A 27,898-nucleotide genomic window follows, 5' to 3' on the forward strand; every position below is an offset into this window, starting at 1 on the left:
TCATTTCAGCATATTGCTAAAATGGAAGTTCATCACTTTTTTAATTTAACATCTTGTTCCACAGAGAAAATTGGCAACATTTCTTACGCTTACTAATGCTTAGATTCAGTGATATTAAAAATATCTCTTGTCTAGAAATCTTCCCTGTAAAACAGAACCCACTATTATAATGATGTATCTATATATTAAATGTACTTATTAAGTATGATCTTCAGTTTTTGATTTGCACAAATATTTGGGAAATGCTGTATGTTACATTTTGAAGCACAATATTAAAAGTCTATGGTTGCCAGCATATCGCTCTTCGCTCTATTTTCCCATTTGTAGGTATCTCTACTTGAGTAAATTCTTAAATCCTGCTGCAAGATGGTGCTAGAGAATCACACTAATCAGCCAAGGAGTTGTTAATAACAATCTACTTGTACAATACAGCAATATCTTTCCTTAGTCATCACAATCCTCCTGGGGAGCGACAAGTCATATTACGAAAGTAAACCAGATTCCATCCAGCACAGAGCTGATTGGTGCTGCTCTGTTGCATTCGTTCTGCTTTTGGCTATTGTTGAGACTCTTCAAGTTGTCCCTTTGGTTGTTTCGGCGTCAATCATGAAACGTCAGAGCACCCAGTGACTAGATTTGGACAGAGCCCCTTGCACACAAAAGAGAGCGGTATCTTCAAGAATATGATCAGCATCCTCTTGTGCAAATATAATACAATATCAATCCAGATATAAAGGGTAAATGGAAGAAACATTCTGCAAAAGTGAACATCCTGAAGTGCAATGTTCGTCTTAAATCGTAATGAAAAGTGGAGAAGCCATGGTACTGAGAACATCTAAGCTTGGCAGGTAATCAACATCATTTTAATATAATACAGTATTTAGGAAGTACAGATTTGATATCAACATATGTTGGTTAAATGCGAACAGAGATGTACCAAGACATACCGTATGCAGGAAAGTATGTCATATTCTAAAGCAAAACAAATCACATTCAGCAATGTGCTTCTTCCTGTTGCTTTGCAGTCATTTGTCTTTTTTATGATCATTGCTTGATTAGCTATTTATGTGACAATCTACTGCCTATTTAAAACTTGATCAATTTTACTGTACCATCATCACTTGTGGTTTGGTTGAGCTGACAGACTTCTGGATGCTGATTTACTCTTACTCAATAAATTCAGCAGATAATGTAGAATAAATGACACCCAAGTGCAAAACAGGGGGAAATGCTAGTTTACTGCATATGCTTTGCTTTAACATCAGCAGTATGTTAAAAATACCAGAGCACTATCTGAAATAAAACTGAGTTTCTCTAATGTACGAGCCACTATTCCTTCCTCAATTAGCAGTTACTGCTACTTGCTCAGTCCTGTTGAGGCCAAAACAGCTGCATAGATTCAGTCAATTCAATCGGTCCTGAGGAGAATTCTGATGGACATGATAAGGTTGCTATAAATCCTGAGTCTTTCTTTAACAACTTAAAACAAATTAACGTCCTTCATTCTTTAGTCATTTTTGTTATTTTACTCAGTTCTTATTTTAAAGAATGTGATTATAATTTGTGTTTGCTTCATCCTTTTAAAAAGTATTATATACAAATTTCCTTTCTTAATACTATTTAAAATTTGAAAACCAGAAAATATATTTTATGTATTCATATATAACAGAATAAAGCTCTCTTACTGCATACTGCACATTATTTTGAGTCCACAGTCGAGCAAGGTCCACATCCATATATAAAAGTGTCACAAAATCATAGATATTTCAACGGGTGAGAACTTTGAGCACAATATGCACTGAATCACAACCATAAGTAGGATGGGATTCCATATTGGCACAGTATATGCACAATATTAATCCAACTGTTTGAGAAAACAGACTTTTTTAGATAGTGACAAGTCATTGAACTATCTTCATTTTTAAATCTGCACAGAAAATTTTGTAAATACTGTAGTGATCTGTGTTAAGCTACAATTCAGCATGTTAGTTGTCCTTCAGTACCTTTCTAAAAAAAAGTTTTATTATTTGAAACTTAGCATTTATGGGCTATTCATTACTGATTTTGATTTTATTAATTTCCAAGTAGACACACCATTTCAGAATACAAAGAATATCTTGCAATTGCAGTTGCATCCCTTTCGAATTGTTTAATATGCTCAACGGTAATGCTCCGTGTTGGCTGTCTGGTTTTTCATGCTGCGCCGTATGCCCCCTCATTCATCCTCAGAATCATACAGAAACAAATAAGATCAAGACCCATAGGGAACTTTTATCTAACAGAAAATTTGAGGCCAATTATATTATATTCATAATACCAATATATGTGAGCAAAATTGGTTCAGCAGAAACAGGATCAAATATGAGATCATTTACCAATTGCACATTGTATCTGTCAACTGAACTATTGATAACCTTGTAGACCATTAACAGCATATCAGATGGTGGTACTCATAAGTAATCATATTTGTAAAATATAGCACTTTTTAGTATCCTGATGATGGCATTACGATAAACCAGCATTTTCAAAGCCATTGGCTCAGATTGTTTCCTCTGAATAGGACCTACCAATTTTCTATTCTATTTGTGTAAGAGGTAGACCAGCAGTCAAATGGTTCAGAAAGCACACCTGACCAAACTGCAGATCATCATTAATCCTTTGCTTTTCTGAGTGCTTTTGAGATGAAACTTGCCATTTCTGATCTTGAGAAACCCTGTGTTGTTGCAATTTAAATGAACCCAAGATGACTACCCACCTGTTGAAGCCCAGCAAGGCATTCATGTTTTTAAAAAAGCGTAGCGAGAAACGGTCAAGTAAAAAAAGAAACAGTGCAGCACATGCTTCTTCAGATAGGGACAGAGACAGTCGAGTTAAAAAAAGGCAGAAAACGGACAATTCATGGGTTCATAAAAAGTGAGTGCCAGGTTATAATAATCATAAATTTAAAAATAGCAGAAATGGCAGGCTAATCCGAAAAATAGGCACGTTCGATTGCAGAAAATATAACTGGCTGTTGTATATAGAATGAATTGAGAAGTCTTTTAAAACAAATTAAATAGCCAATCAGAAACAAATGTCAGATTTGCTGAATGCATTGGGTTTAAAGACAATTTGCTTAGAAGTTTAACTGCTTCAACCAAACCAGACGAAATGTGCTTTGCTGATATCATGAAAATGCAGGAACGTTTAGAGCCAAAGCTATTGTTGATTGCAGAACACTTTAGGTTTCAAAAGCAGAATCAGAAGGAAGCATACGTGGCTGAATTGAAGACATTTTCTGAGCATTGTCAGTTCATTAATGGGCTTTAAAATGCACTGAGAGATCGTTTAGTTTGTGGAATCTTACAAGAAAACATTAAAAAACAGCTCCTAACTGAAGCACAACTTACATTTAAAAAAAGCCCGCTGAAATTACTATCTCAATGGAAACAGAAGGGAGAGACACAACTGAGTTACAGTCAGGAATGAAAGCGAGGGTGAACAAAATCGCAGTGTCTACACGAAAGCAACCCTGGTCGAACAAATTGAGTTAGCAGGGGCTCAAATACACCAGACCAATGCAGGTTTAAAGGTGAAACTTGCAGAAAATGCAACAAAGTAGGACACATACAAAGAGCATGTCAGGCAGACAAAAAAAGATGGACGGCACAGGGAAGAGAAAAAGAAAAATAGTCAAGTTGCAGTTTCAAGGAGAGCACTAATCTACATGCTGTTGATGAAAAATCAGATAATGATGAGAGTGACACAAAACTGAGTAGCCTTAAAATTTACCAGGTGAAAATAAACATGAGACAAGCAACATGATTTACAACAGGAGTGAACGGCAAATTAATTAAAATGGAATTGTGCACTGGCTCGGCTATTTCAATCATCCCTCAAAATGAACTTGCCCAGCATTTCAAAGATCCTGAACTGAAGTCTACAGAAATCCAATTAAGATCTTATACTGGAATAAAGATAACTTCTGTGGAAATGACATTTGTAAACAATGGAATACAACAATCAACAAGCCACATTAGGCTTGTATATGGTAAAACCAGGAGGGCCAGCATTGTGGGGATGTAAGTAAGTGGCTAAGAAACTACAACTTGTTTAGAGATCCATCCACCGTTCGCAAGCCACATCCCCTGCAATTGAGTCAACTGAAAGCAAATTAAGGAAGGTACTAGATGATGCCACAACAGTGATCAAGGGTGTCATTGGAAACTCGAACATATCAAGGGTGAAATCATGTTAAATGAAGATGCCACACCTATGTTTTATGAAGACCATCCGGTTCCTTATACCATCTGTAATAAAGTAGCCAGTGAGCTAGATCGCATGGAGGCTGAAGGAATTCTTTCCAAGGTTGAATGGAGCCCATGGGCAATGCCAGTGGTCGGGGGTAGTCAAGAAGAATTTGTTTGCCAGGATCTGTGATGATTGTAAAGATACCATCAATCCTGCACTGAAGATACAGTAGATCAATACCATCTTCCCAGAATAGAGGATATCTTTGCAAAACTTTCTTGAGGGAAACACTTCAGCAGAGAGACAGCTAAGGCCTACATAAGAGTGGAGATGGAAGAAAAATCCAAAGTGTTTCTCAACATAAAAACTTACAAAAGGCTTTACGGCTATAATAGGCTTATTTTTGGAGTCGCATCTGCACCAGCACTCTGGCAGAAAGCTATGGGCCAAGTGCTGCAAGGCTGCCCAAGCACTCAGTGTTACCTGGATGACATCATTGTTACCGGTAAGGATGACAAGGAACATCTCCAAAATCGCAAGATAGTTTAAAAAAAGATTAGAAGATTATGGGCTCAGAGCACAATGTGGAAAGTAAACCAAGTACCACTCATTGTGATCACACCTTTGGTGCACAAGATTGCTGAGAAAATTCAAGCAGTGGTGGACACCCCATGGCCAAAGGATGTGTCATTGTTGTGGTCCTTTTTAGAATTTGTCAATTACCATAAAAGTTTCCTGCCAAACCTGTCTACTGTGCTCCACCCATTGAACTCATTACTACAGATCAGGAAGAAATAGCAATGGACAAAGCACTGTGCGATGGCTTTCCAAAAGACAAAGGAAATGATGGTGATGCCAGACACTGTACTCACATATTATAATCTACATCACCTAGTGAAGCTTGCCTGTGATGCCTTGCTTTATGGTATAGGTGTAGTCATGTCACATGTTATGGGTGATGGAAGTGAACTCCCCATATCCTTTGCATCACTTTTCCTTACTGCTGCAGAGAAAAATTACAAACATATTGATAGAGAGGTCCAAGTCTGGTTGTGGTGTTAAACATTTCAACCAGTACTTGTGTGGGAGAGAGTTTACCCTCGTTGCTGATTATCAGCCGCTGGTGTCCATTTTCAGTCCATAGAAGGGTGTTCCATTATCAGCAGCAGCTCAGATGTAGAGATGGACTCTGTTTCTTGGACAATACAATTACAAGATCAAATTCAAGAGGACAACTAATCATGGAAACACTATGGATTGTTCTGTTTACCCTTGGAAGAGGAAATAACTGAAAAATCTACAAAAGAGGACACTCTGAATGTATTGTTTCTATGTCTCCCTAATATGCAGGGATGATTCAAAGGAAAACCGGAAAAGACCCCGCGATGTCTTGGGTCTATATGACCACTCAAAATTGCTGGATAGAGCAGCAGAAATTCCAGTTCTCCCAATTTTACCAGCAGTGGGATGAACTTGCTCTTGATGTAAGTTACCTTATGTGGAGATTGAGAGTTGTACCATCCAAGCTGAGAGCTAAAGTGTTGGAGGAGCTACATGAAGGTCATCTAGACTTGTCAAAATGAAAGTGTGGCTCGAAGCTTTGTCTGGTGGCCTGGATCAGCAGATCAAACAGCTTGCCATGCACTGTTCAGGATACCATCATGACCAAAAGATGTCAAGAGCAGTGCCTCTTGATCCCTGGAAATGGTCTGCATTGTCCTGGTAGAGGATTCATTTGGACTTTGCCAGACCATTCATGGGCACAAATTTCTTGGTTGTAGTGGATGCAGTGACAAAGTGGCCAGAAGTGTTCCCAATAGCCTCCAATACAGCCTTGCACACTGTTGATGTGTTGAGAGGATTCTTCTCAAGGACTGGTGTTCCAGAACACTTAGTCAGTGACAATGAACCACAGTTTGTTGTGGAACAGTTTCAGTCATTCCTGGAAATGAATAGAAAGGACATATTACATCTACACTGTACTGCCCAACTCTAAATGGCTTGGCCAGAGTCTAAAAAATGCATTGTGAGCAATGTCAGCAGGACACACTACACCGATATTGAATCGGAAGCTCACCAATTTCCTCGTTGTATATCGCAGTGCAGCAACCTCCACAAATAACAACTCACCAGCTATGCTGTTCCCGGGTCATCCCTTGCATTCACACTTGGAACTCCTCAAACCCAATCTCAGAAGGAGCATGCAGACAAACAGCTGAGACACGCTAAGGGCTCTACAAACAAGGAGGTTTGATGTTTCACTCCTGGATAAGCAGTCCTGGTGAGGGACTACAGAGGTGATCAAAAGTGAGGACTTGGAAAGAGTAAAGACAGAACTGGACCACTCTTCTACACAGTGGAGACTGCGCCTGATGTGATGACACTTCGATCAGTTGAGGAGAGCAGTGTCAAAAAGGGTCCAGAGCTGTCAGAGAACATCCTGTAGTCCCAGTGTTAACTCTTACAACCACCACAGTGGAAGCCCCCCAGAAACTGAACTTATTTCACAGCCACAAGTCTCACCTGCCAAGCAAAGTGACTCCCCTTGTCAGGAAAGACGCTGTCCCACGAGAGCAAGAAAGCCTCCATAGCGATTAAATCTTTAGGCCTGAATGGGACAACATGATATTCACTATGCTGTGGATGCCTATTTTTTTTTGTGTGCCATACTCTGCCAGAGCCTCGGCAACCACTTTTTCAAGAAGCTGTCTTGGAGGAAAGACTCTGTGAGTGGTCCCCCACGTCCTTCTCACAGTGCAGTTTTGTTTTTTTTTATGAGGCCAAGTTGTGAGCTCGACACTCAACCCGACACGGATGGAAAGCATGCCTGGGAGTGGCCCGATTGGATTCGAACTCGGGAACCTTCGCTCCGGAGTCCGGCTCTGATGTCACTGCGCCACCAGCCTACATTAATACGTATATCATAGATTACTATACATATATAGATATACAGTGCCTATAAAAGGTATTCACCTCCCTTAGAAGTTTTCATGTTTTATTGTTTTACAACATTTAATTACAGTGGATTTAATTTGGCATTCTTGACACTGATCAACAGAAAAAGACTCTTTCGTGAAAACAGATTTCTACAAAGTGATCTAAATTAATTACAAATAAAAAACACAAAATAATATACTGTATATATAGTATGTGAATGGCATACATTATCACACTACCAAGTGATTTGCGCATGCCTTGCTAAAGTAAAAAATGAAGCTAAGGCACGTTATTCCCAGCTCCGTGTTTATGCTTTCAATTAGTTTTATGTTTTGGAGTTATTCTCTGATTCAAATGAGAAAGATGATAAACCTTTGGAGCATTAACATCACACAAAAAGGTGTTCTGGAAATCATTGGAAGGAAGGACATTGCAGATATATCTGGAAAACTGATAACTGAGATTTAGTTACTAGCTGCCACTGTTCCTATTTCTCATCCTATCAAAGAGTGGCTTCACTGGTTTCCCTTTTTCTCCGAGTCAAGCTCCATACCAGACTAACACTCAAATGTAGGACTGAGGGATTTCTGTATTGCCATTCTATCTTTCAGATGAGATGTTAAATGGATTGGTCTGCTCCCACAGGATATACATAAGCTCCAATGGCATTATTTGAAAAGAGTTATTCTTATGTTCAGGACAAAATATTTATCTCTGCAATCAGAATGAAAAAATAGATTATTAGTTTGAAATGAAATTGATGTAATGGGAATGTGCTTTGTATAAATTGGCTGCCACATTTTAAAAATTACAATAGTAACTGCTTTTCTAAACCACATCACTCGGTGTAAAAGAACCATATGAATGCATGTCTGCATCTTGCTCTCATTAATTGTTAACAATGGAAACTTGGAAGTAAATACTTTCTTTGTAAATGTTTTTTTTCTGTCTGTGGGGTGCTAAGGAATACTTGTGTTTACACTGTGAGAAGTGATAGTGCTATAAAATTCAGTAATTTTGAAAGAGGAATTCAAGATACAAATGTTATGGTTAGTCATCCCTGTCATAGGACATCACCACAAGAATTGCTCAAGGTAATATCTTCTGCCCAAATACCTTCAGCTGCTTCATTGGTGGTCCTCTTAGCATAACATCAGGCATGGGGAGGTACGTTGAAGAATGAATGAAGAAAGATCAGGAGAGTGGGACTAAAGGTAAAGACTTTTTTCCAGGAGTTGGGCTAAATGAGCTTCTGTGCTGTAAATATGGAATGATACCTGATGTGAAGTCGAGTGGGAACCTCACTACTCCAATGACCTGCAATCCTAACTTCTGATACTGTCTGTGTGGAGTTTGCATGTTCTCCTTGTGACGGCATGGCTTTTCCCTAAATGTTGCAGTTTCCTCCCCCATTCCAAATCCATGTAGGTCAGTAACTCAAATGGTTACTGTAAAATACTCCTGTGCTACTGGAGCTCAACTCATTCTGGCAAGCAGAGAATATTCCAATGTACCTCAGACTTGTGTCTTGTAGAAACAGCCAAGCTTTGGTGGGGGGGGGGGGGTCAACCCAAGAACTACTTGCTACAGGTAGCACAGCCGCAGTACTGATGTCAAAATTTCAGATGAGTTTATTGTCATTGTGACCCCCTGGTGGGCCTCTGTGATTGGAATGTCAGTGAATTTCAAGGGTAGGCGGATAGGTTTTCCTTCATTGGGGATTCAATGCCCAGCATTTTTGTGTTGTAAATATTACCTGTCCATACCGTCAATTGTTGATCACTTTAATTGTTTGCATGACTTGTATTTTTTTCTTCCTCTTGCACATTAAGTGTTGGGTCTTTTATTTTTATTTATTTTTCTTCTTTAAATTGGGTTGTTTGGGTTTCTTGCTTTGAGGCTACCTGTGGGCATGCAAATCTCAAGGTTGTATTATAATTTAAACATTCTTTGGTAATAGATGTGCTTGAATCCCTGAACCCTTATTTTAGTTTTGCCTGCAGCCACAGACTAAATGATTTTCCAAGGAGTTGCCAATGGAAGGGAACAATGTGCAATCATCAATGTACCTCCCCATGCCTGATGTTATGCTAAGAAGACCACCAGTGAAGCAGATGAAGGTATTTAGGCGGAGGATATTACCTTGAGCAACTCTTGTGGTGATGTCCTGCAATGGGGATGATTCACTGTAACATTTGTAATCATTATCCTTTGTTAATAATCGGAGTACTTTCCCCTTCATGCCATCTTCTGGTATGATGATGGAGCGTATGTTCACAGCAGCCTACCCAGGTCCAACCAAAGGTATAAGTGTTCGTCTTTTATGTCCCTTGTACGATTGGAAGACACTGGGGCATATTAAGAACATCCAGTACTGCAGGTCTATCCCACTGGTGAGTTGCTAGATTGTGGAGGAGCTGGACTTGTTTTGTAGACTGTGTTGCGACCTGTCACAAGACGGCGACGGAGTTAGTGCCCGGTCTAACAAATGGTGCAAGTAATTGTCTTGGATAATTTTCTTGTGAATGCAAGTCTGTTTGACATTGGTAGTGTGGAATACTGCAAGTCTGGGGTCATCTGTTGCACCCAGCCAGGGTAGTGGATGCTGGCACTGTGTCCATGCTGGGTTGTGGGATGGCCTCCTCCTGTCAATTCTGCCCTTCAGTGTTCACTCGGTGGAAGACGGCGTGATGATTGGACTGCTGCAGGCTTGTTCTTGCCGACAACATCCCATGCATCATCATCTACAGCACGTGACTCTCAGGGACCTGGATACTATTGTATTTTGTGTGACTGTGTGTTTATTGCTATCACAATTATACAGTATGTGCTTTGTGCTGTATATGGCTGTCAGTACTGTGTTTTGCACCTGGCCCCAGGTAATGCTCCTTTATTTGACTATATTCGTAGGTATTTGTGTATGGTTGAATGACAATTAGACAAACTTGAACTTTACCATGGCCTCCTGATGCCACACTTTTTTAAATGTTGCCTTGATGTCAAGGGCAGACATTCTCATCTCCACTCTGGAACTCAGCTCTTTGTTTCATATTTAAACCAAGCCTATGACACTTGAGTATTTTGCTTAGGAAACCTTGGTGCCTGAACAATGCTGCAGTTATATCCAATTATGATTCAGAGCCCAGAGTAAACAGTCCTTTGGAGTCCTCAAGCACAAATGCCCCATCCTACTTGTTTGGCAGAAAAGAAGCAAATTGGTAATTAAAGTTGCCTGGATTAATTTCACACATAGAATTGAGAGAGCCTGAATATTTGCAATTTGAATCCTTTCTAAGACCTGATGGCAAAATTGCATTCCAAATTTATTTTATATTCAGATTGTCAGACAGCATTTACGGGACAGGAAACAGTATTGATGTTCCAAATTGAAGACCCTATATTACAATTTAAATTCTTCTATAGTTAGACTCATTGCATTATCAAATGTAAATGTAACTTCAGCCGGATAGTCAGAATGTGAAAATGCCTGATATACACAGAAGCAATCTGATATCCTCTAAACTTGACAAAATTTGTTTTTGCAAAGACACCAGATGACCCATTGCGGGTACCAAGCCCTACCTAGTTTGCCACAAACATTACATGATTCATTTATCTTTCAACCTAAAACATAAATGAACCCCATTGTAGGTTTATGGGATAATGTGAGACATGGTTGAAGGTCAAAAGATGAAATGTACAACTCAGGATAAATTATAGTAATTAAAAAGAGCCATTCTTGCACTGAGAAGTAAAATAATATAAAAATGCTGAATTTCAATCTCCATCATGTCCTTAGGTGACTAGGACTTTACAGATTAAATAATTCTACAGAGACCTAGTGAATGAAAAAGTCAGAAGGCAAAAAAGTCTTTGTATATCATTGTTTTAAAAACTAATAATGATTTTAAGCTTCGGGGCAGAGAATCCCATGTTATGATCGATTATCTGGAGGAAAACTATCCAAACGAGAAGTTTGAAAGCATAAACCATACAGTGTGTGATTTAATGTGGACTTGATTTCCTGGGTCTAAACCAATATAAATAAAAATGGCTTCATAAGTGATAACTTCTGCTGCCTGCCCCCAGTTTCGAAGCACTGTAAGTACAAGGGACTAACAGACGACTATCATGTTTATTATGGAAATCATGCTCAAGATGAAGAAAAGCAGATATTTGGGATTATACTACACTAGATGTGTGCTTTGGATTTCCAGCATATGCAGATTTGCTTGTCTTGTTATACTACAATAAACTAGTTTATAATTAATTTGTTTTTACATTTTTAAATTACAGATTTAAAGGACCATATTTAGAATACCAACAAGAAGTATTTGAAAACCAATAAAAACAGAAGTCTTGAATAAAAAATGTATGCTGTAAAATGTGAACTTTTCAATTTTAATTAATAATGTCATAATGTTCTGGAAATAATACTTCATCTTCTACATTGGTTTAATGATGGAGGTGAATTCATATTGGCATTGTATGCTGAAGGTTGCAAACAAAATCAGTCTTGCCTCTGCCCTATATCATGACCAGGCTCTTACATTAAATCACAGGAGTTAGTATTAAATCCCAAGGTGGGAATAGGTTTTAGTGAGCAGACAGCCAGAACTCACTGAACCAACAATGAGATGGTCTAACCTATTTGAACAGCTGGGGCTGAAGAAGTATTCTGTAAGAGATTCCCTGCCTGAATCCAGCCTGATTAAGTGAACAGAATTTCAGGTTGCAAGGACCATTACAAATGACTGAAGGAACAGAGACAAACAAAATAAATAGATGTTCGTAGGTTTATTCAACTAATGTAAATTACCCCTTTGTGTAGGTAATGGCCAAAGAATCAAAGGGGAGGTGATGGACATGTTAGGAGAGGGAATAAACTGCATGGCAACAGGGAAAAGGAGAGGGACAATAAAACTGATGGGCTGATTGGCCTCCTGTTCTGGAAATATTCAGTTGTTCTGAAAGTATCTGTGGAGTCAGAAGGAGGGTTATCTTTTGAAACAGAAATTTAGATTATGCATGGCAACAAAAAGAAATTGGATAATATCCTTGTATAATAACTTTTATGTGTGTTGCTTGAAATTCCAGCATCTGCAGATTTCCTCATGTTTGCGTAATATCCTTGTACAGCCTTTCAGATGCTGGGGCTGAATTACCAACTATCGGGGCTTCCAGCATCTACAGTCTACTTTCTGACAGCTCACCCACCTATCTGTCGACAAGATCCAGGGTTTAGTACATTGATGGGAATTGTGTATGACCAAATTTATACCTACATTTCTCAAGTGAGCAATAGAATTCAGGTATCCAAATTTCTAGGTTGATTATACCAATACAGAGGCACATATATATTACTTGTAGACATTAGGGAATACAATATTTTTTCAAAGTAGCTCGTAGACAGAGTGAGTGGGAGCTACCTCCATCAAGATGCCTCTCCTAGATACAACATTTTCCATTAGGGATGCCGGGCCATTGGTGTGAATAAGCAGATCCAAATCCCTGAGCTGTAATCAATATAACAATGCACTAGTTCCATAATTTTCATTGCCACAACTGGCAGGGCATCTATTCATGGGTGCAATTTTTTAATGCATGCATCATTCCTAATACCTTCATCAGAATGTGTACTTATCTCATATTAGAAATCTTTACTTGAACTGAATTTTATTTGGAGTGTGAGAGAAATTGCAATTGCTTATAAGGAGTATTGTCTCATTTTCTGCACCCTTCAATAACTCACCTCCTCCATTAACAATGCAAGGAAGGGTAGCCTATTAAGAATTATAGCCAGTGAACTCTTTCCACATACACTCAGAGGCTACTTTATTAGGTACCTCCTGTACCTAATAAAGTGGCCACAGAATGTATCTCCATGGTCTTCTGCTGCTGTAGCCCATCTGCTTCAAGATTCAACAAGTTGTGCATTCTGAGATGCTCTGCTGCACATCACTGTTGTAACTGCGTCGTTATTTAAGTTATTGTCGCCTTCCTGTCAGCTTGAATCTGTCTGGCCATTCTCCTCTAATCTCTCTCATTAACAAAGGATTTTTGCCCACAGAACTGTCATTCACTGAATGTTTTTGTTTTTTTCCATCATTCCCTGTATACTCTAGAGAATGTTGAGCTTGAAAATTGCAAGAAATCAGCAGTTTCTGACATATTCAAACTACCCCATCTAGCACCAACAATCATTCCATGTCAAAATCATTGCGATCACATTTCTTCGCCATTCTGAAATTTGATCTCAATAACAACTGAACATCTTCAGCACGTCTGCATGTCTTTATGCATGGAGTTGCATTAATGGACAGGTGTACAGATGTATCTAATAAAGTGATCACTGAGTGTATAAGAAGTAAATGCTTTTCAGTATTTCCAGCTCTCTTGAAATTTCATTATACAGCAGCCTTCAGAGTAAAGTAGCTTTGCCAGTCTCAGCTGATGTTGAGAACCAAGACGCTTCAAACACAATGTCTGTTGACATAGTAAGCATGGCAGGATGTTTGGTTTGCAGAGACAATATGTGACCATCTTATATAAAGTAGCTATCTGCAACATCAGCAGGTAAACCCCTGGATTGGATGAAGGGTTTTTGACATAAAATATTAATTCTTGTTCCCTTTCCGCAGATGCTGCCTGAACAGCTAAAGTGTTTCTACCATTTTCAGTCTTTATTTCAGGCATTAGGTCTGGTTGGTAACAATATTTTTGCAATTATAGGGAGGAGAGAAACCATTTCAAACAGTACCCTAGTAATGCTATTTAAAATAAAGGAAATCCTTTGATAGGGCAAAGACAGAAAGATTAAGTTCAGCTATTTTAACTTGGTAAATATATCTAAACAGTATTTAATATAATGTATGTGTTTTAATATAATATTGCAATATATAATTTGTATACCTAAACCGTGGTTACCTCTTGACAATTCTTCAATAAAACAGTTTAAATCAGACTGTGACATCAGTTCATGACAACAGAAGAGCACTTTTAGTAATAGACTAAGACAATGGTGCTGCTCCAAACAGCGCTAAATGAGGTCATTCTTACCCTCGGCCATGAGGCTCTATAATGAGTCAACCTACAGCTGGGGAGGTGATGACCCCCTTCTGTTAGACCATATGAGGTAACTTAATTTTTGTTCTTTCTACTTCTCTTTTAATATTTATATCTCAGCACTAATAATGTCACTGTGACACTATAATTTCCATTGGGATCAATAAAGTGTCTATCTATCTATATTGAAGTAATGTTTTGTTATCTCACTCCTCACTCAATCATTAATTCCTCTTTGTTAAAAAAAATCACATATTTATATGATATCATCTTATCATCTGATAGGAGATACACATTTTGAATCATGTTCTCCCAAGCAGCAGCGAAGTATGATCCATTCTTTTAAACATACAGTATAATCCCCTGAACATTTTCTCCTCCTCTTACTGAAGTAAATGGTGTAGTCTCTAAGGCAGCCAACAGTGATCCTCCTAGGGTCCCATTGTTAGACCTGTGCCAGTGAAAAAAAACTAAAATCTATAAATTTGAATTGAAAACAGAAACTACTCATTAAAGTCAATCTTCAAGGGGTCCACAGATGCTGCCTGCTGAGTATCTCCAGATTCATTGCTTTTATTCTTTTTTGATTGACACCTCACTAACTTATCAAAGTTATTACTAGGCATGTCTATGTACTGTACTTCACTGAGTAAGTACATCATGGAGAACCTGACTGAAAAATTGTAGACTTTGTGTGAGTCACAGTAAAGACATAATTTTTCACTATTTGTTATTTTTCATGAAATGGAATTATGCAGTGCATAAAATTTGGTCTGTGCAATCCAGTTTCTAGGCAAAAAATAGATTACCAACAGTTATTTTATTGTAATGAAGCTAAATAACTTTTATTGGTAATTAATACAAATAGTGATACAGTAAAATGATGTAGTCATACTCCTATAAAAATCATCTTTTAAGATAGTAATTATAACAAAAGTGTTGGTGTCTTCAGAAGAAATTAAACATGAACGGGGAAAGAATCAGAAGCACAAACCCTGAAAATAATTTTTTCTCACTTTTACTTTCTCTAAAAAGCACCTGTCAGAGTAAACTAAAACCAAGTACCATACTATGGAGAGTATTTGAGTAGTTCCAGTAATTCTTGGTGCTGGATTTTGTGGGATCCACTTTGGTGGGGAAAGCAAATCGTTCACTTAAAAGGTATCTAAATAAAGTGCATAATAGATTCTGCAGATGCTGGAAATCCAGAGTAACACACAAAATGCCGTGTGTTAAGTGACATCTATGGAAGGGAATAAACTGTTGATGTTCTGGGCAGAGATCCTGCATCAGGATTTACATGAGCACCTACAGGACCGATGAAGAGTCTCTGACTGAAATGTAGACTGCTTATTTCTCTCCATAGATGCTGCCTGACCTGTTGAATTCCTCCAGCATTTTACATATGTTAATGTAAATGAAGAATGCAGTGTTTTGTGCTCCTTGTTTATTTATGGAACTGTTCAACATCCATCATTTTCTGTGCTTGGGAATCCCAACTTAGGTTGCAGAAGGCTGAAAGCAAAGTTGTAAGTACGTAGATGAGGCTAGGCAACATCAGACAACCACAGTTTCACCCAGAAATTGATTCTAACACAATTCTCCAGACAAAATTGATAATGGATTACATAACATTGAAAAAAATTGTTACACAATCCAATTCCTAGGCAATTGGTGACACCCCTGCAAGTGGCCATGATCCAATGATGTTACAGGATTTTCAGAAATAGCTGTCCCATTGCTTGTGTTGCATATTTGCTTGCTTTTTTCCTGCTTTCCACATATTGTCAGAAATCATCAACGACAATGACAGTGCCAAGACGCCAAAGAATTTTTTCCGCTTTTCTGATGTGAACATTTTGTACTGTTTTTGAAATGATTAATCTCATTGTCGTTCTATTTCAGGAACCTCAGAATCCAGGAACAGAGATTAATTAGAAATAGTCACTTCAGTGGGAGCCTTTTCTCTCTGGTGAGGATGATTGATTAATTATATTTCCAAACTTTGTCTTTAGCTTGGTTTCTAATCTTATCCTCAAGTAACAATAAACTATAGCACGTTCATTAATTTCTGAAGTACAGATTCAGAAGGGGAAAATGGAAGTATTTTAAATTTGGTGCAATTACTCTGTATGTCAAAAGACAAGATTATTTCAAAGTGGTGCTCATCAGCTCTGTCAATACTTAATCAATTTTTTCCTGTTAAATGTTTTTTCCTGTCAAATAAAAAACAGCTGTCAGAGTTCATACTGGTAGAGAGAAAAAAAATGTACAGATGAAAGAGAAGTAGGACTGTCATCACTGTTAGTCAGGGAACCTTGGAATTCCATTATAGAGAGCACGTTAGAAAAGAATCACAACGTTGAGCCAAGTGGAGATAGACTATATCATGCCAGCTGATGTTTCATATTAATTTCTGGTGAACATGAATCATCCATTCATATTGATGCCATGTGCTTTGTACCTTTGTCTGCTTCTGCAGAGCTAAACTCGTGCTATCTCCTGCTGCATCTTAGTGAATCATCCGGTTCACATCACTTTTAAGTCACACAGAATGCCAAAATAATTGATTTTTGTCTAGATCCTTGTCATTTGAAATGTATGGTGATGCAAATTTATCAAAGCTTTCAGCTTTACTCTGGCAATAACACTTGGTTCATACTTTGGCCCTGGGAAATGGAGAAAGAAATGCATTAGACCATTCTCACTGCTGGGCTGCAGTAGGCAGTGATGCACAGAAGAGTTAGTGAGGTCAATTATCCAGTTTAATCACCACAGATTTTGCAGTATTTCATCCACAGGGATTTCCTCTGTGTACATTACCTCCTCTTTTATGGGAAACTTTGCAAAAACACCTACCAAAGTCTTTTCATTCCCTTTCCACAAGAACCAACACGCAAAAAATAATGGTCATGTTGTGTTAGGATGAAGCAAGAAAATGAATCAATTTGAGATGAGTGGCAATTCTTCAAAATGAGTGAGGAAAGCAGAAAATAGGGGTATAGTGATATCTCTCTTGATGAAATATTGGCAATACAGGAAAGCAAAACTTTAATTTTCAGTCATTGCGATCTGGGGTGGACACTAGAATTCAAGCACGAATGCTTTTGATGGCCACTTTAAACATAGATTTGAATTTATAAATGTAATGATTATTCAGTGATGCCCACACCCATCCTGGTTGCTCCCCAGATGTTCATGCCCTTCTAGATAGAAAAGAACAATCACAAGCATGAACCCAAAAGAACTGATGCAGTATAGGCATAATTTTACACTTCAAAGCTGGTAGATGTGTTTGCAACTACAGTACCAGCTCTTGCTCCTTAACTGGGTGGAGGTTTTCAATTCTCAAGTGCAGTTGGAAGTTCTGACTCTGCTTAGATGAATGCCAGTCCTGGGTTCCTATGCACTAAGACTGGTAAATCATTAATTAAGTCGGCCTAGTCCTCGTTCATTTCAATGGGAAGAAACAGCCATGAATTGACATGTTATTTCTTTTTCATTTGATTTAACTAAATCGTTTCAAACGTACTTAGTTAATGTTAAATACATTTTTACAGAAATTTTAATGTTTAATAGTCTGTGCATGTTTGAAACACTCAAGTTCAGCAATAGTAAACTTATTGCACTGGAGAGAGAAAAGTGGAGATTCAAAGTTGAAAGTAAATTTCTTATCAAATTACATATGCTGTATGTCACCAGAGTCATTTTCTTCCAGGCATTTATAGGAAATTAAAGAAATATAATAGAACTTAAGACTAACTATATATAATAAAGTCTGACAAATGTCCAATATGCAAAAGTGAACAAATTGTGTCAACCCCATTCTCCTGCTGTCTCCCCCTAACCTTTGACACCCTAACTGGAAAACAACCTATCAACCTCCAATTTAAATGTACTCAATGACTTGGCCTCCACAGCCAACTGTGACTTTTAGTTCCACAGATTCACCACCCTCTGGCTAAATAAATTTGTTCTAATCTCTGTTCTAAATGTGTCGTAGACTCATCCACTATAAGAAACATGCTCTCCACATATTCTCTATCTAGACCTTTCAATATTTGATAGGTTTGAATGAGATCCCCACTCATTCTTCTAAACTCCAATGAGTACAGGCCCAGAGCAATCAAATGCTCTTTATATGTTAACCATTACATTCCCAGAATCATTCTTGTGAAGCTCCTCTGGATGCTCTCCAATGCCAGCACATCTTTTCCTATATAAGCGGCCCAAAACTGCTCACAGTTCTCCAAATGTGGTCTGACCAATGCCTTATAAAGCCTCAGCATCACACGTTTTCTTTTATATTCTAGTTCTCTCAAAATGAATGCTACCATTGCATTTGCCTTCCTTACCACCGACTCAACCTGCAAGTTAACCTTTAGGGAATCCTGCACAAGGACTCTCAAGTCTCTGCAGCTCTGATTTTTGAATTTCCTCCCCACTTAGAAAATATCCCCTCCAGCTATCTTCCTATCATCCACAAACTTGGCCACTAAGCCATCAATTCTGTCACCCAAATCATTGATCTGAGGCCCTCCATTGGTTGGGGTTACTAATGCCTCCACAATCTCTTCAGCCATCTCTTACAGAACACTGTGCTGTAGTCCAAAAGGTCCAGGTGACTATCAACCTTCAGACCTTCCAATTTCCCAAGCGCCTTCTCCTTAGTAATAGCAACTACACTCATTTCTGTCCCTTGACACTCTTGAATTTATGATATACTGTCTGTGTCTTTCACAGTGAAGACTGGCACTAAATACTTACTAAGTTTGTCTGCCATTTCTTTATCACCCATTACTACCTCACCAGCATCATTTTCCAGTGATCCAATATCCGCTCTCAACAGAGAGAAGAAAGCATGTCCTTTTACTTTTTATATATCTGAAAAAAAATCCTCTTTGATAATATTGGCTAGCTTACCTTCATATTTCATCTTTTCTCTTCATACGTTCTTTTTAGTTTCCTTCTGTTGGTTTTTAAAAGCTTCTTTTTGCTATATTATTTGCCCTCTCTTTTGCTTTTATGCTCTCTTTGACTTCTCTTGTCAGTCATGGTTGCTTCATCCTTTAGAATACTCCTTCAGCTTTAGGATGTATTGATCCTGTGCCTTCTGAATTGCCCCCAAAAACTCCAGCAACTGTTGTACTGCCATCATCCCTGCTAGTGTCCCCTTCCAATCAACTTTGGTCAGCTCCTCTCTCATGCCTCTGTAATTCCCTTTACTCCACTGTAAAAGTGATACAAGTGACTTTAGTTTCTCCCTCTCAAACTGCAGGGTGAATTCTACCATATTATGATCATTGGCATCAACAGTCAAAGTTCAAAGTAAATTTATTATCAAAGTACATATATGCCACCTTATACAACTCTGATATTCATTTTCTTGCAGGCATACAAAATAGAATAACCATAATGGAATCAATGAAAGACGACATCAGTTCAGGTGTTCAACCAGTGTGCCAAACAAAACAAACTGCAAATACAAAAAGAAATAAATAATAATAAATAAATAAACAATAAAATATCAACAACATGAGATGAAGAGTCCTTGAAAGTGAATCCATGGGCCCTGGGAACATTTCAATGTTGAAGTGAAATTGATTGAAATTATCCCCTTTGGTTCAAGAGCCTGATAGTTGAGGGGTAATAACTATTCCTGAACCTGGTGGTGTGAGTCTTGAGGTTCTTGTGCCTTCTTCCTGACGGCAACAGAAAGAAGAAAGCATGTCCTGAGTGGTGGGGGTCCCTGATGATGGATGCTGCTTTCCCGTGACAATATCTCATGTAGATGTACTCAGTGGTGGAAGGGGGGAGGGCTTTACCCATGATGGACTGGGCCGTATCCACTACGATTAGTTGTATTTTCTTTTCAAGGGCATTGGTGTTTCCATACCAAGCTGTGATGCAGCCAGTCTATAGACCCTCCACCACACATCTATAGAAATTTGTCAACATTTTAGAAGCCATGCTGAATCTTCACAAATTCCTAAGAAAGTAGAGGCGCTGCAAACTAATAATATTGAGCAATTTAAAGTTGCTGACCCTCTCCACCTCTGATCTTCCAATGAAGACTAGCTCATGGGCTTCTAGTTTCTTCCTCCTGAAGTCAATAATCAGCTCCTTTGTCTTGCTGACATTGTGTAGAATGTTGCTACTGTGGCTCCACTCATCCAGATTTTCAATCTCATTCCTCTCTGCTGATCAGCCTACAACAGTGGTGTCTTCAGCAAGCTTATAGTATATGAGGAAGCAATATCTGAGCTTCCTCATAAAAGCATGACTCTCCATTGTGGTTAGTGATGAGAAACTAAATGCTGACCTAATGCTGATACTTAACACTCATGGGTGAACACTTTGTGATGTAACCCTAACTGGAGTTTACTGCCTTCTTCAATTGCACTGATAATGATACTATCACTGTGGTAGGTAGTATATTCCTCGCCTTAGGTCCAGCAAAACATTTCCAGATCAGAATGATGTGCGAGTTGGAAGGACACCTGCAGGCGATGAAGTTCCATTTGCTGTTGTTCTTCATAGTTGTAGAGATAACATGCTTTCGAGATACTGTCAGAATAGATTATGTGAGTAACGGAAGATTTTGTAAAATATAGATTATATACAATATTGCACAAGTGTGAGGGAATAAATGTTTGGAAGGATGAGTGACATGTCACTCAAGTATCTGCTTTGCTCTAGAGGCAATTGAACTTCTTGAATGTTGTTGGGAGCAGTACTCATCATGGTCCTTTTCTGAACTTTGTAGGTGCTGGCTTTGGCATTCAGGAAGCGAGTCAGTCACCATGGGATGCTCTTTTTCTGTTGTATCCCCAGTATTTGTGTCATTGAGTTGTACAGCATAAGAACTGGCCCTTTGGCCTACCACAGGATATGTGCTTGGTCCAGCTGAGTTTCCAGTTAATGGTGTTGGCAGTTACATCATCCTTTCATTAGTGCTGTCAAGCTGGGCTAGTGCACTGAGGAACAGCTGGGTAGTTACTATCAGCATAGCTGGAGTGGGGGCAGAAAAGCGTTGTTATCCTGAGAAAGGACAGTTGATTCATAACTCACACAGCCATGGTCAATCCCCCTGGGGTTGGGTATTCACCAGTTCAGCAAATTACTGCAGAATGGTAGCCATCCGATCGCAGAACACTGGGTTTAAATAACAGGTTAGATTTACAGAGCAGCACTCATGTACTGAACATGCTTGTGCCACCACGAAGAATGTTACCTCTGCAATCAGGCACCTCATATAAGTTGAATTTCCAAGAGCTAACGTGGAATTCAGCACCATTTCCTCAAGGGAAAGCATGGGCTCCAGGTCTGACTTCAGGCTGTGTGCAAAGTTGGAGTTGGATCCACTCATGGTTCCAGTCATTTTATTGGCTTTGGGTAGATTTGGTATGCTCTTAGCATCTCCATGTGTACATGTAACACGACTCTGTTCTTTGGGATTCTGTTAGCTGTGCTTCATTTTCCATGAATATTTCAGAATACATTGACATTATGAAGTATGGCAGTGAATACTTCCTACATATAACACCAGCTTCACAAAACCACACGGCCACCTGCATGAGGGTCTAGGTTGCTCCATTAATTACAGTGTCCTCCTGCCCTCTGTGTGTGTGTGTGTGTGTGTGTGTTGCTGACGAATATCCCAGCAGCGGTATCAAGGAGGGCAACAAAATCTACGTTTCTGATACACTATTCTATCTGCTTCAGCTGCTCCCACAGCTCCAAGCAATGTGCACTTCAGTTAGATGTGGGTTGTGAGATTTAATTCCCCGGTTTTCAGCCAGATGGGAGTAAATCTGAACCTTCATGGTAGCTTGCAGAAAAGTTGACCTGCCGGGTTTGAAAGGAACTACAGCTGATTGGCTGACTGACAGCTGATTTCAGTATTGTTGATCCACTCCACGGGCATCTGGTGAAAGATTCTGCTGAATTAATGCCAGCTGCCTTCCATGAAGATTAAGTACGCAGAAGAGAATTGGTCTGGATAGAATGTGAAAGTAATGGGAAACAGGAGATGTAAGAACAGCTGACACCAATAGCTGTAGCTGGACCAGAATACCTGAGCTTGTCCTTCAACCCCTGGTCTGTTAGCGTCTAATATGTGCGGTGGTCTGGCTGTGCTCCATATCCCACAATACCACAGAGGAGCTACTGACATCATTAATGACAAATAGGCAGCATTTGATTGTTTATGTTCCTAATTTTAAGTTGCCTTTAAAGCCAAGTAACGTTGTATTAATACGAAAGTTAGATTGCTGCTGAATTATTAACCTCTCTAGTCTCAGTTATTTGAAACAGTGCCCTTGAAATAAATCAGTCATGGTACTGTGAGCTAAGCTTATCTATTTAGATTTCATGTGCAATCATGACAGCTGCTGGCACTCGTTAATCACTCTAGAAGGTGGTATTCTCAAAGTCTATGTCCAAACCTGCATATGACATTTACATACCAGATGAATTACTGCTCTAACATTATATAGCGGAAACAACTGCAAACTCTGAGTGGTATGACTTATATAATTCAACTAATATCTTTCCAGAAGCTATAGAGAACAGAATAATCTATGAGCAAGGTAACAGGTGGATAATTGATTTGATCCAAAGAATAACTCAGGATATATTACTGGAGAAAACGCAGGGAGAATAGAATCTATGAGGTGATTATCCATTTACAGAGGTTTCTGATTTATCTCATGCCAAAATGATGTGTAAGTTAACTAGTACTAAATATGATATAAGCAAAATGGATAACTTGTGTCTTTAAACTCCCCAAGCTAAAAGTGCTATGTGTAACTTCAGTCCTTATCAATCAGCACATGTGACTGAATTTATCCACAACCAACCAGTGTTTATTATGTGCATCAACTAAAATGTTTGGCAAACACATTCATATGAAGGTGAGATATTGTGAATGAAAATTTAGCTATTACCCAAAATGAAATATGTGCTACGAAGCTGAAAATAAATATTGTCAAGTCTGGAAAAACTCAGTATTTTTCACCAAAGTACCACTACCTTTATGAATAATGTTCAATAAAATTATTTATGTTTGTAGACAAAGCCTGCCACAGTAATGCAAATCACATCATAACTGTCAGATATTTTTTGACTATTATTTTGACCAAATGCATATGAAGAACGACTGTCTTTAAAAGGAAAGAACTGCATTCAGTGGTTGAATTGCTAAAGGCTTCATTAAAATTAAAAACTCCTTGCACATACAATGAATTAATCTTATATTTTTATTGGCAGGATACGTTAATTTGAAACTGGAAGACCAAAGCTGAATAAAATTCACCAAGTGAAAATCATTATTTTGTGAATGTGTTCTCAGAATTGACATAAGATTTTTGTAACTATAATGACTGAATGATGAAAGCAGATAAAATGGAAGAGTCAATGTACAATCACAGTGTAAATATTTCTGAAGTTATCTATGATGGCACCAGGCCCCAATTTACAGACTTTGATTCATGCCAAGCATCTTCACCTGTAATGTTTCTGTTAATTCTTGCATATGGTACAGTAACTATTGTAGGGCTCTTTGGTAATCTCTGCCTTATTTTCATCATAACAAGACAGAAAGAAAATCATAATGTCACTAATATCCTGATTGCAAATCTTTCTGTATCTGATATTCTTATCTGTGTCATGTGTATTCCTTTCACTATTGTCTATACACTGATGGATTACTGGATTTTTGGAGATGTCATGTGCAAAGCAAACTCATTTGTCCAGTGTGTATCTGTTACTGTGTCTATACTTTCTTTGGTTCTGATTGCTATTGAAAGACACCAGCTAATTGTAAACCCACGTGGCTGGAAGCCTAGTGTCTCCCATGCTTGTTGGGGGATTGTACTCATCTGGTTCATATCCCTAATAATCTCCTTCCCCTTTATCACATTTCATTTGCTTACAGATGAACCTTTTAGAAATGTCTCTTTGCACTCAGAATTTTACAAAGATAAATTTGTCTGCATTGAGATCTGGCCATCAGAAACCGATAGACTAGTCTTTACAACCTGTCTCCTTGTGTTTCAGTACTTTGCTCCCTTCTGCTTTATATTTGTTTGCTACCTAAAAATCTTTATATGCCTAAAGAAAAGAAATGGCATGGCGGATAAAATGAGAGAAAATGAAAATCGGATAAATGAAAGCAAAAGGATAAACATGATGCTGGTTTCAATTGTAGTAGCATTTACAGTCTGTTGGTTACCATTGAACATCTTCAATGTTGTCTATGACTGGAATCATGAAGCACTGATGAACTGCCACTATAATCTTGTATTTACAATATGTCATTTATCAGCAATGATATCGACCTGCATTAATCCCATCTTTTACGGATTTCTCAATAAGAATTTTCAGAAGGATTTTAATATGCTAATTCACTGCAAATACCAAGCTACTCAAGAAGAGTATGAAAATATTGGTCTTTCAGCCATTCATACAGATGTATCGAAATGCTCCCTGAAATTAAACAATTCCTTCCCAAATACCTAACAGATCATCCAAATTAATCATATTTTACAGTGATACTCATATAACTTGTCAAGTAATATTGGATTTTCATACAATGAGCATTCCTAAGATTCGGAAGCTATCTAAACTAAAAATAACAATAGAATAGGAAGGTGTCAATGGAAGAATTCCTTAAAAAGAACATTTACGCAGCCATAAAACTAATTATTCTAGCTATTGAATATCCTGCCAGTTACAATTGATTATTTAACCTTGGCCTTTGTAATTACATGCACAGAGATAAAGCTCATATTTTAATTTCTGTCATATTATTACTACATTCCAATATTTTGAATTCAATGAGTTACAAACATATTTATATCCTTTCCTTAGAAGTTCTGGCATGGCGATAGCTTTCATGTAATACATTATGCTACGTAACCAGTAGTCATTCATACAATTCCTTCAAGATACAAAACATGCCCTTCAAAAGAAAAAATGCCTAATTATTCTAGTTTTCTTGCAGTTCTTAGTCTATTTCAGAGAGGGCCAGAGCATTTATAGGTTCAAATTTACCTGTGGGTGATAATCACCAGAAACAATGAGAAACAACAGAAGAAGCCTCTTGATGAAATGAGGGTCAGGGATTTATGGACAGGGCTTAGTTCTTGTTGCTTGGGCCCAAATGGCAGCACTTGGCATTTGCACCTTGTAGAGGTGAGTTCAACTGTGGGCATCATGGGCTGGATCCAGTGCAATGTTAACTATTTATTAAACTAAATGGCAAGGATAAGGGAAAAGGTGGACATACAGAGTTAGGTCACAAAAAATCTAAGGTTTCACTGAATGTTAGAACAGGTTCCACATTCTAGGTAGCCTAACCCTATCTGCATGTATGAAAACTGTGACAAATAATAAAATGGTAAACTTTAAAGACAATTAAATACCCTTTAGATTTTCTGGCAGGAACTACTCTACTTAATCATTTTTGTTGATTTAATGCAATATTGCACATAGAATATAGATCTAATTTCAATAACATATTCTAGTTTCTGGATTATTATGATGTATCCTTATTCAGTCAATGAACATTGGATAATAACAAAATTTACAGTTTATACTTAAATCAACCATCTTCTAAACGTTTGTGTCCTTTGCTCTCTCATCTTTAACTAAGACAATAATTCTGCTCTTTTATATAAAATCAAAGCTACAACTATATAAATATTTATTTGTCTTTCTAAATAGATTCTATGTAATATCAGTGTAAATCTGTTTCACTGATATATTCAAATAGCCATACACAGGTAAACAACTACATGTTACTTTAACTGTATGCTATCCACTAAGGAATAGTGTACTTACACACAGATATTCTAAAGCATATGTAGTCCTGATAATAATTAAATACATTTGGGTTGATTTACAAACGTGTATATTTCATCCACAAAAAAGAACAATAATCACTTGAAGTTTAAAGTATTGGTCCAGATATCCAGAATATGTTCCCTAATCTCTGAGTTACTTACTTGATGAAGCTTGATGAGTTTTAAAATTTATAGAATTGATATTTTTGTCTTCAACAGCTTTGTTTTAAATGCCCAGACTTATCAATTGGAATAGCTCTTTAATTGCAATTTGAAAGTGTAGAATGCTGGAATCTATAATGAAGGACTTACAGTAAAAACAGACACCTTGAAAAGAATAACAGGATTGAATAGAACATGTGTGGATTTACAAAGGGAATTATGCTTAACTAACACCTTTGAGAATGTGACTGGTAAAATACACCATCGGGGACCAATGGCATGCTGTCTATTAGATTTTCAGAAGACTTTCAGTAAGGTCCCACCCACACAAGAAATAGGTCTGTAAACTGAGGGCATATGGAGTTGTGGGATATAAACAAATGAAGTGAAATGTAAATAAGTAAGAAAATGGCAGATGCAATATAACACTAAAAATATGAAGTTATCCACATCGGTGCATAAAACAGAAAAGCAGACACTTTTGTTAACAGTCAAGATTTGGCTATTGCTGATTATCAAAGGGAACTATGTGCCCTTATGCACAACTCACTGAAGGCCATCAAGCAGCTGCAGAAAGCAAATTGAAAGACAAATGGGATGTTGAATTTTATGATAGAGGTTTTGAGTACAGGAGTGAAGATGTCTTACTGCAATTACACATAGGATTGGTGAGACTGCATTCGTACAATTGTGTACAATTTTGGTGTCATTAACTAAGAAAAGATATACTTGCCAGGAAGAAAATGTAGCTAGATTCAGTCGGCTAGGCTGGGTCCTGGAATGGCATGTTTCCCCTAAGAGCAGTGACTGATTAGACCATTATGAGAACAATGAGTGGAGAACTTGTTGAAACTTTTAACATTTTCAAATGACTCAAAAGCTCGATGCAAGGAAGATGTCCCCACTAGCTGAGGAGTCTGGGATCAGAGGTCACTGTCTCAGAATAAGAGCGAGACTATTTAGGACTGAAATGAGAAATTTCACACAAAAGGATGAAGGGCCTTTGGAATTCTTTACTCCATAGGGTTGTGAAGGGGAAAACAGAGACTGATAGATTCCTATATATTAGGGAATCAATAGAGGAAATGTTGGAAATTAATATTTATGTCCATTAGGATTTCAATCTGAGGCAAGATTGATGTTTTACACACTTGATTTTTTAAAAGTTATTCACTAATACTTTATCTGTCAACACAATATGGACCTTGGCGTTTGAAGAAAAGGTCCAAAATAATGCAAAATAGGGAATAGCCTGAGCATGGAGAATACATCAGGAATGTTCACAGTTTTTGCTGGAAGGATTGAGAAAGACACAGTCAGACTTCTTTTCTGAAAAAGTTTAGTTGTGAACACTGTCAACTATAAAATGTGACCCGATAACATACAATAATGTGTATCAGCTAGTATCACATAAAATAACTTGACAGGGGTGATGGTTTACAGTTGTCTAATAAAACTCGCGAGTCTTACCACACATGATCATCTTCAACCTTTAGTGGATGATCAAAAGCTACAACAATTCAAAAATGTTGCATTCTGATTGAAGAAGTTGTATATATCAAACTGTTTTTCACGAAATATTGAAACAATTTATATTAACAAGTGCTTCACTGTATTCATGTTCTGTATTGGTCTGCCGTTCTGATATTAAAATGTGA

General features: G+C 37.9%; 1 protein-coding gene across 1 annotated transcript; it reads left to right on the forward strand.

Annotated features, from left to right (window-relative positions):
* The first annotated feature begins 569 nt into the window (after positions 1-569).
* LOC134348896 (neuropeptide Y receptor type 6-like) lies at positions 570-24,771 on the forward strand. The gene is made up of 3 exons (XM_063052692.1): positions 570-848; positions 16,138-16,204; positions 23,503-24,771. Exon 3 carries the CDS (start codon positions 23,620-23,622, stop codon positions 24,751-24,753), a length of 1,134 nt encoding a protein of 377 aa, XP_062908762.1. The 5' UTR covers positions 570-848; positions 16,138-16,204; positions 23,503-23,619; the 3' UTR covers positions 24,754-24,771.
* Positions 24,772-27,898: the final 3,127 nt, after the last annotated feature.

The sequence above is a fragment of the Mobula hypostoma genome, chromosome 7 (assembly GCF_963921235.1).
Source record: "Mobula hypostoma chromosome 7, sMobHyp1.1, whole genome shotgun sequence".
Classification (NCBI taxonomy): domain Eukaryota; kingdom Metazoa; phylum Chordata; class Chondrichthyes; order Myliobatiformes; family Myliobatidae; genus Mobula; species Mobula hypostoma.

Coding starts and splice junctions, on each gene's coding strand:
- LOC134348896 (XM_063052692.1), top strand. CDS start 23,620: ATGATGAAAGCAGATAAAATGGAAGAGTCAATGTACAATCACAGTGTA.